This window comes from Aquarana catesbeiana, linkage group LG03, assembly GCF_042186555.1.
Source record: "Aquarana catesbeiana isolate 2022-GZ linkage group LG03, ASM4218655v1, whole genome shotgun sequence".
Taxonomy (NCBI): Eukaryota; Metazoa; Chordata; class Amphibia; order Anura; family Ranidae; genus Aquarana; species Aquarana catesbeiana.
In genome coordinates, this window is record NC_133326.1 from 699,511,201 (window position 1) to 699,521,229 (window position 10,029).

At 40.5% G+C, this 10,029-nt stretch overlaps 1 protein-coding gene across 1 annotated transcript; it reads left to right on the forward strand.

Annotated features, from left to right (window-relative positions):
* The first annotated feature begins 2,904 nt into the window (after positions 1-2,904).
* LOC141134854 (C-reactive protein-like) lies at positions 2,905-7,101 on the forward strand. The gene is made up of 2 exons (XM_073624288.1): positions 2,905-3,468; positions 6,452-7,101. Exons 1-2 carry the CDS (start codon positions 3,303-3,305, stop codon positions 7,099-7,101), a joined length of 816 nt encoding a protein of 271 aa, XP_073480389.1. The 5' UTR covers positions 2,905-3,302.
* The last annotated feature ends 2,928 nt before the right edge of the window (positions 7,102-10,029 follow it).

Here is a 10,029-nt window from a genome sequence, read left to right on the forward strand (position 1 = left end):
AACTTTATTGTCCCATTTACTCTCTCCACTGATCCTGAACTCTGTGGGTGGTAAGGGGTGTGAAAACTTTGTTGAACCCCTAACATGGTCATCACATTCTGCATGATTTCTCCTGTAAAGTGTGTTCCCCTATCTGATTCTATGGTTTCAGGAAGACCAAACCTAGGTATTAACTCAGTGATCAGTTTCTTAGCTGTGGCTTTTGCTGTAGCCGATTTTACTGGATAACTCTCGGGCCAACCTGAGAATAAATCGATACACACGAGGACAAATTCAAAAGGGCCGCTCTTAGGCATTTGTATGTAATCAATCTGCAGTCTCTGGAAGGGGTATTGGGCCCGGACCTGGTGTTTTCGTGGGGTTTTTACTCTCTGTCCTGGGTTATTCAGGAGACAGATTTGGCAGGCTGCACAGTAATTTCTTGCAGTGCTACTGAATCCAGGGGCGAGCCATCCTTGGTTCACAATCCTATACATGGAATTGGAACTGACGTGTGTGGGTAGGTGAACTGCCACTGCCATTGCTGGGTACAGAGAGGCAGGCAGGCATATTTTGCCCCCTTCCCTCCATACATTGTCAAGGTCTAGTGCTGCTCCCATTCTGACCCACTTATCTTTCTCGCTCTCCCCTGCTTGCTCCTGTAATTTACTCAGCTGCTGCCATGTTGGTTCTGGGATACTCACCTCTACCGCTGCTAAGGTCTCAGGGCTTCCTTCCCCTAGAGCTGCCTGTTTTGCAGTCAAATCTGCAAATGCATTTCCTTTTGCCTCAATTGTTTTTGCGCTCGTGTGTGCCGCTATCTTCATAATGGCTACTCGTTTAACCTTTTGAAGATTGTTCAGGACTCTCTTAATCCCTTCTCCATGTTTTACAGGTGTACCTGCTGCTGTCAGATAACCTCTAGCCCTCCATATGTGGCCATAATCGTGCGCTACACCATAAGCGTAAGCGGAGTCAGTGTAAATATTCCCTTCTCGCCCTTTTAAGTATTCTAGGGCTTGTTCTAAAGCTTTTAATTCTGCTTCTTGTGCTGACATGTGGGCTGGTAAGGGCTATGCTTAAATCACCTGTGTATCAGTCACTACGGCATACCCTGTGTGATATTTACCCTTGTCATCAGCAAACCTACTGCCATCTATGTACAAAGTGTGCTCAGCGTTTAAAATTGGTGTATCTGTAACATGTGGGAATCCCATTGTCTCCTGTTCCATGAGCTGAAAACAATCGTGCTCATTTACTTCCTTAAACAAAAGAGTGTTTAGGTACCTCATTTCCTTTCTCACTAGTACTATTAGCACTATCATTCCCCCTTGCCAAATCTGGTGACTGAAGAGGCAAAAAGGTGGCCAAATTTAAAGTTGTACAGCGCTGAAAAGTGACATTTGGAGGTAAGAGTAAAGTACACTGTAACCTTAATTGCCTGGCCATTGAAATGTGTTTGGGCTGTACCTGAGACAAGATTGCATGTATGTCATGTGTGGTATGCACTACGACTGGATTGTCTAGAACAATCTCTGATGACTTATCTATGATAATTGACACTGCAGCTACCGCCCGTACACAAGACGGTGAACCTCTAGATACTGGATCTAATGCTGCTGAAAAGTAAGCGACTGGTCTTTGTTTTACATGTGCCTGTGTCAGAACACCTGTGGCGTGTCCAGTGATCTCAGCAATGTACAGATTAAATATCTTGGTGTAATCTGGTATACCAATAGCAGGGGCAGAAATCAACAACTTTTTCAAAGTGATAAACGACTCATAAGCTATTTCTGTAAGCATATACGGTACAATTTTCAAACAATCGTATAATGGCTGCATCAAAGCGCTAGCATGTGGTATCCACTGTCTACAATATGACACGATACCTAAAAACATACGCAATTGTTTGAAATTCCATGGGGGTAACATTCCCTTTATCACTTGAACCCTCTCCTCAGTGAGATGTCTTGTACCTTGTGATATACAATGTCCCAAAAAGATAACCTTTTCCTGACACACTTGCAACTTTTTCTTATTAACCTTGCAATCTTTTTCTGCCAAAAATCGCAACAAATTAAGGGTGGTGTGCAAGCTTTCAGTCTTTCACTTATCTGTGGAATTAATCCTTCCATAAACTGTCTATTGAAGGCTCAGATCGTGACTGGCAGCTCTAAATCCATTCTCTCATCTGCCATCAGACAAGTAAAATTCTGATACAGTCTGTCCTGGCATTTGTTTCATGGGTGATATTGACCCCCTCTCTTGTTGTTTTGCCTGACAGAAAACTTCTAATCTAACAATAAAAGGGGCCCTTGAGTCTATGTGTCTGTCTGTCTCCAGTATTGCCATCCCCCTCAGCTCGGTCTGCAGGTCAGTCATAAACTGGTTAAACAGGGTCAGAGTCATTTTTATGTCTGCATAGATCCTCCCCATCCTGCCAGGTCGCTTCATGTGTATTCATTAACTGTGTCACAAATCTACAAAAAAATAGCTGGCTTTACTATAATGCATGTATCAGTGCGTACGGGAGCTACAGTTTCTGAATGAAATTCTTGTGCCCCACAATGCACACATTCTACTGCCCATTCTGGGTTTTGTGCTCCACAATCCTGACAAACCCATCCTCTCCCCTCAAGTACAGGATATATCTTGTGTGGTTTGCGTTCTACGTCAGTGTATGGGGGTGGGATGGCTGAGCTGGGAGCCTCGACATTTTTTGTTCTTCTATCTTTCATATCCCAACCATCACAATCTGGATTATACTTCCACCCCTCTTCTTTCGCTCTATTTGAAACCTTAATTAAGCATTGAACCTGACTCATCCATTGCTTCTCTAACACCTCTCCTTGTCTGTCCCTTTTTATTTCACTTTTTTTTTTTTTTTCCACTATTTCACTCCATACATCCAGGTCTAAACCCGCTGCTCCTTTCACCTTAAATTTACGAAGGACATCCTTTAAGTCCCGTGCTTCATCTTCTCCACAGATGTTTTTAATTATCTGTGGCACTGTGTAATGTGCTACAATTCCCTGACGGGGTTTTGTGTTCCTCTGGCCCATTCTAACAGTCCTGCCTAGGTAGCGTGTGGGACACTTAGTGTACAATATAATGCGGCTACAACATATACAAGAATGAATAATTACTTTATATGCTAGCCCAATAGCAAACCAGCTAAGTTACACTAGTTCCTCGTTGCCTTCCTCCTAGGGTGCTAGAATTCTAGAAACCTCTCCGGAATGAGATTTCTGAAACCGAATTACTTTATATGCTAGCCCAAAAATAAATAATTACTTTATATGCTAGCCCAATAACAAACCAGAATGCGGCTACAACATATACAAAAATGCGGCTACAACATATACAAGCATTCCTTTAAGTGGCCAGGTATCCGACTAGATCTCGGGACTTTGTTGAGACCTTATTCCCCCCCTCGTATCTGGGAATCCCTCTCATACACTCTTATCCCTGCTTTATGGAGCAGACAGGGCTTATACTCTCAACCCGTCTATGGTTTATGAGTTAGATGTGAGGTTAAGCATAAGTGTCAGACCCCCAAGCTCACAAGCCCTCAGGTTCCCAATCGTGTGAGGTAAGGCGCATTCTGTTGCTTAGTTCGGCAATCCCCTTCTAACTCATACCATCCTTGACAAGGCTCATTCACTTTCTCAACAAGACAGACAAGACAAACACAGATAACAAAAACAAACAAATAATTCCAGCAATATAAACTAAAATATGCAGTAATTCTAGACTCACCACTACAGAGGCTGGTGTTTTAAAACCAGGAGAACCGTAACTGACAGAACGGATAGGCACAAATCAGGGGAGCACAGAATATAAGAAAAATAAAGCTTTTTCTTACCTGTGCAGGTTTTTTTGATCTGTGATTCCCGGAATGCCTATTTCTTTTGTTCCGTCAGCGTAGCTCATCCACCTCTTGTAGTATCATCGGTGAGTTCCTCGTCCGGGCGCCAAAATGTTAGATGCAACTGTTAAATAAGTTGCTTATAGTTTATATTGCTTTGCCAAATTATTGCTTCATATAGGAATTAAGACACAGAGTCAGAAATCCGTGTATCAGTTCTTGAGCATAATGGACTGCTGCTCTTTAATCTTTCCAAGGCCTTTTATACAAACAATAGCATTAGCACAACCCCCCCACACAGGGCAAGGGTAAACAACAACAGGAGTCACCTGGGTTACGAACACAAGCTTCAACACCATGGCAATATAGTTACAAGAAAACAAAAGCAGCTTCAATTGGGTTCAACAGCCAAAAAGTTAAAAACAGATTTACATGTAGGCATCATATTAAGTGAGAACTCTAAATTAAATCCCTGACCTTATCAGTAGTTTAAGGTTAAACCTCTTTTCTTCTAATTGTAATGAGTGGCCCCGAGTCTTATTAAACTCTCTTCTGCGAAAAAGTTTTATCCCTATTGTGGGGTCACCAGTACAGTATTTGTAAATTGAAATCATATCCCCTCTCAAGCGTCTCTTCTCCAGAGAGAATAAGTTCAACGCTCGCAACCTTTCCTCATAACTAAGATCCTCCAGACCCTTTATTAGCTTTGTTGCCCTTCTTTGTACTCGCTCCATTTCCAGTACATCCTTCCTGAGGACTGGTGCCCAGAACTGGACAGCATACTCCAGGTGCGGCTGGACCAGAGTCTTGTAGAGCGGGAGAATTATCGTTTTATCTCTGGAGTTGATCCCCCTTTTAATACATGCCAATATTCTGTTTGCCTTATTAGCAGCAGCTTGGCATTGCATGCCATTGCCGAGCCTATCATCTACTAGGACCCCCAGGTCCTTTTCCATCCTAGATTCCCCCAGAGGTTCTCCCCCCAGTGTATAGATTGCATTTATATTTTTGCCACCCAAATGCATTATTTTACATTTTTCTACATTAAACCTCATTTGCCATGTAGTCGCCCACCCCATTAATTTGTTCAGGTCTTTTTGCAAGGTTTCCACATCCTGCGGAGAAGTTATTGCCCTGCTTAGCTTAGTATCGTCTGCAAATACAGAGATTGAACTGTTTATCCCGTCCTCCAGATCATTTATAAACAAATTAAATAGGATTGGTCCCAGCACAGAACCCTGGGGAACCCCACTACCCACCCCTGACCATTCTGAGTACTCCCCATTTATCACCACCCTCTGAGCACGCCCTTGTAGCCAGTTTTCAATCCAGGTACTCATCCTATGGTCCATGCCAACGGACCTTATTTTGTACAGTAAACGTTTATGGGGAACTGTGTCAAATGCTTTTGCAAAATCCAGATACACCACGTCTACGGGCCTTCCTTTATCTAGATGGCAACTCACCTCCTCATAGAAGGTTAATAGATTGGTTTGGCAAGAACGATTCTTCATGAATCCATGCTGATTACTGCTAATGATATCGTTCTTATTACTAAAATCTTGTATATAGTCCCTTATCATCCCCTCCAAGATTTTACATACTATTGATGTTAGGCTAACTGGTCTGTAATTCCCAGGGATGTTTTTTGGGCCCTTTTTAAATATTGGTGCTACATTGGCTTTTCTCCAATCAGCTGGTACCATTCCAGTCAATAGACTGTCTGTAAAAATTAGGAACAACGGTCTGGCAATCACCTGACTGAGTTCCCTAAGTACCCTCGGATGCAAGCCATCTGGTCCCGGTGATTTATTAATGTTAAGTTTCTCAAGTCTAATTTTAATTCCGTCCTCTGTTAACCATGGAGGTGCTTCCTGTGTTGTGTCATGAGGATAAACACTGCAGTTTTGGTTACTGAAGCCCCCCGATTCACTCATGAAGACTGAGGAGAAGAATAAATGCAATACCTTTGCCATCTCCCCATCCTTTGTAACCAGATGTCCTTCCTCATTCTTTATGGGGCCAATATGGTCTGTCCTCCCTTTTTTACTGTTTACATACTTAAAGAATTTCTTGGGATTTTTTTTGCTCTCCTCCGCTATGTGTCTTTCATGTTCTATCTTAGCCGTCCTAATTGCACCCTTACATTTCTTATTGCATTCTTTATAAAGTCTGAATGCTGAGGATGATCCCTCAACCTTGTATTTTTTGAAGGCCTTCTCCTTTGCTTTTATATGCATTTTTACATTGGAGTTAAGCCATACAGGATTTTTGTACGCTCTTTTAAATTTATTACCCAATGGGATACATTGGCTAATGCTCTTATTTAATATGCTCTTAAAGCAAACCCATCTCTCCTCCGTATTCTTTGTTCCTAATATTTTATCCCAATTTATGCCTTTTAACAAGGTTTGTAGTTTAGGGAAGTTGGCTCTTTTGAAATTCAGTGTCTTTGTATTCCCTTTATGTTTCCTATTTTTGTGATTTATACTGAAACTAATTGACCTGTGATCGCTGTTACCTAAATTGCCCCGTATTTCCACATCTCATGAAACTCTATACTATTATTATTGCATACCTTATGCTTTATTGTTTTTTTTCTAGATATGAATGATAAAGTGTTCCTCTTCCCGGCACCAAGTGCTATGGCACATGTGATACTAAAGCCTCAGATAAAAAAGTCATTACAAAGGCTCACCATCTGTCTTCGATCTTATACAGAGCTTACACGGGAATACAGTCTCTTTTCTCTGGCAGTGTCTGGGTCTGACAATGCCTTCTTAATTTTCCCCAAATCATCAAATGTCTATACATATATACTCCAGGAGCAGAGCGCATTCAAGACAGACCCAGAGACCCTGGCCTGGAAGCACACCTGTGCAACATGGGACTCCACCACTGGGGTAATCCAACTTTGGATCAATGGGAAGCTCTACCCAAGAAAAGTTTCAAAGAAAGGGTCGACTATTGGTGCTGAAACAAGTATAGTTTTGGGACAAGACCAAGACACATTTGGGGGAGGTTTTGATATTAACCAGTCATTTGTTGGTGAAATAAGTGATGTCCATATGTGGAATTATATTTTGACACCAGATGAAATGAAGGGAGTTATTTCTGGGCATGTCAAAGGAAATCACATTAACTGGAATTCTCTTAACTATGAAATTAAAGGCAATATCCTGGTTCAACCCAAGCTCTATTGTAAGTCTTGGGATTGTGCCAGCTCAAAGCACAAAGAATCCATTGCAGGTTAGTAGCCCTTACAGTTAGAAATTACGCTGACATTTTTTTTTTTCTATAAATGTTTGATACAGGGAGCATCTATGGTAGCATTAAAAAAGTCCACAATGTGAATATTTTGTGACACCTTTAGTATAAATGATTCCCCCAGACAGTCCTGCCTTAAAGAGCATCTAAACCCAACAACAAAAAAGTTGCATTTTGTTTTGTTGTAGTCCATAGATGTTGTAGTTGTCTTTGTTTTCTTTTTTGTCAGGCTTTTTCTCCTTTACTTTTACCTGTTGATCCTGCCAGTAGTACGCTTCCTGTCCTAGGGTGACAACACACACTTTTCTTCATTGTATCCATGGAGGAGCAGTATTTTCACCTAGGCTGCTCTTTTTATTAGGACTACAAACACCCCCCCCCCCCCCCCGTCCCCCATCCTCATTTCCACAGAGGAAATGCACAGATATGTACAACATATCTTTACAGGTGCAACAGGTATTTTTCTGTACTTCCAGAAAATAATACAAACGCAGCCATTAAGAACTGCTAAGCTGCAATCTTTTACATTTTTGTTCTTGGGTTTACACCAAACAAAATGAGATTAGTGTGTGGCCCTGTCAGCACCGCCACTCCACCCAAAATTCTTTGACAAAAAATTGTCAGCCAAATGGTGCTTGCATCTAATCAGATGCTGTTCTGTTAATACCTATGAGTGTATAGCCAGCATAACATCTAAAAAAAAAAAACCTTCAGAAATCTGTTGGTCCTTTATTTTTATATAACATAATTATATTTTATATTTATTTGATTCAAATGAAAGGAAAAATCTAATTTTAGTCCTAAACACAATCAATAGAAAGAAAAATGTTCAAAAAAAGTATGTGTTCCCTTTAACTGTATCAGCTTGGCTCTGGAAATTTTTAAAGTTGGAACATACAGGACCAAAAAATATTACTTTTTAATTTTTGATTGTTCAGCTATCATGGAAATAAAATTACAATCCTCAATGGCTCACTATAAGTAGCAATTTTAATTGTACATGTTTTCATTAAATGGTTGTGCATACTGTAGATATGCTTGTATTGTCTTGGAAAATGAAAGTCTGCACTTTTCTTACTTTCTTTCAAAATCAGTAAATAAATGCAAGAAAGCAATTGTGCTCAAAGTGTCTTCTTTCCAAAAATTTATTGTTTCCTAATGATATCGCTGTTTTGGAGATTTGCATAGCTGTATACTATATTGGCAAAACCTGACCCTCCACCCTACAATAGACCAAACGTATGTGGACCCCCCCTCCCTCCAAATCAGGGTGTTTAGGTGTTTTCAGGAAAGGATACTGTAAGCCCTGGTTCACACTCTAGAGTAATTTGAAGCACTTTTCTAGTGGTGCTTTAACACTCTATATTTGTATTGTATGGAACCTGTTCACACCTAAGCTTTGTGTCTCCAGAAGTTTGTTGCTCAAAACTCAAAAAAGCACAAGGTCATCTCTAGGGCAGAGTCACACATTTTGGTCCCTAGAGGAAGTGGCTGGTTTCTGTACATAGCACGTGTTTTTCATGCTACTTCTTGCCTCTCAAGTCTATAGTAAATAGCTTTCCATTGGCTTAAACAAAACAAAAAAACAAACACTTCAACACATCTAAAAAACGTGAATACATGTTATTGAAGAAGCTCAAGTGTGAACATTCTTCATTCTACAGCATACAGAGATATATTAGACAAATGTGCACTTCCAACCAAGTGTTAACAGTTTGGTGAAGGCTAATTTATATTCCATCATGACTGTTCCCCTGTGTGCAAAGCCAGGTCCATAAAGACATGGTCGGACCAATCTGGAGTGGAGGAACTAGATTAACCTGCACAGAGCCCTGACCTCAACCCCACAAAATACCTTTGAGGTGAATTGGAACACAACACACTTTGCATCCAACATCAGCACCTAATCCCACAAATGTTTTTTTTTGGCTGAATGGACAAAAACTCCAAGAGACACTATCCAAAATCTTGTGGAAAGCCTTCAAAGAAGAGTGGAGCCACATCCATAAAGACATGGATTGATGAGTTTGGTTTGGAGGCAACTGAGTGGCCTGAACAAAGTCCTGATATCATCGCCACCGAACACCTTTGGGATAATTTGAAACCCAGGTAGTAAGTCAGGTCTTCTCACCCAACACCAGCACCTGATCTTACAAATTTTGTTTGACTGAAAGGATGCAAACTCTCAAAGATACAAAGATACGATCCAAAATCATGTGAAAAGCCTTTCCACAAGAGGTAAGACTATTATTGCAATGGATGTTGGAGGGGGAGGGTAACTCCCCATAATTTGAAATGAGATGTTCTACAAGCTCTTATACTGTAGGTGTGATGGTCAGGTGTTCAAAACTTTGCCCATATAGTGTAGCACACACAAGGAATCCAGGAATTTTCCTAAATCTCAGTACCTACACAACTTTTGATAATAAAATTCAAACTTAGCAATTTGTTGCCCTTTGCAAAACTGGAGTTCCCTTTAACGCAGCTGTAAAACAATATGTTCCCACTTAATTGTCACCTAATACAAACTCTCCTTAACTGATATTAATACACATTTTATCAGCAAAATTACCAAAAATTCCTTTTTAGTTTGTTTATTTGAGGTTTCACATAGCACCGAGGGATAGGGAGTAGGGTGGCCACCTCATCCCATTAAAAAACATATACAGCATTGCCAGTCACAACAGGGAAATAGGTGGAACTGGCAGGATCAACAATTTTCTTTTTTTTAAAAAGAGGTTAAAAAAACGTCATCAATTATATAGACTGTAGTTGAGTGATCCATTTTCAAACTTTTTTACTGTGAGTTTACAGACACTGAACTCTAGATATAAATTAGATATGAAGAGACGCATTATCGCAGCTCTGGATTCATTGATACATCATCATACAGTATGTATGTTTTTAAGCGGGTA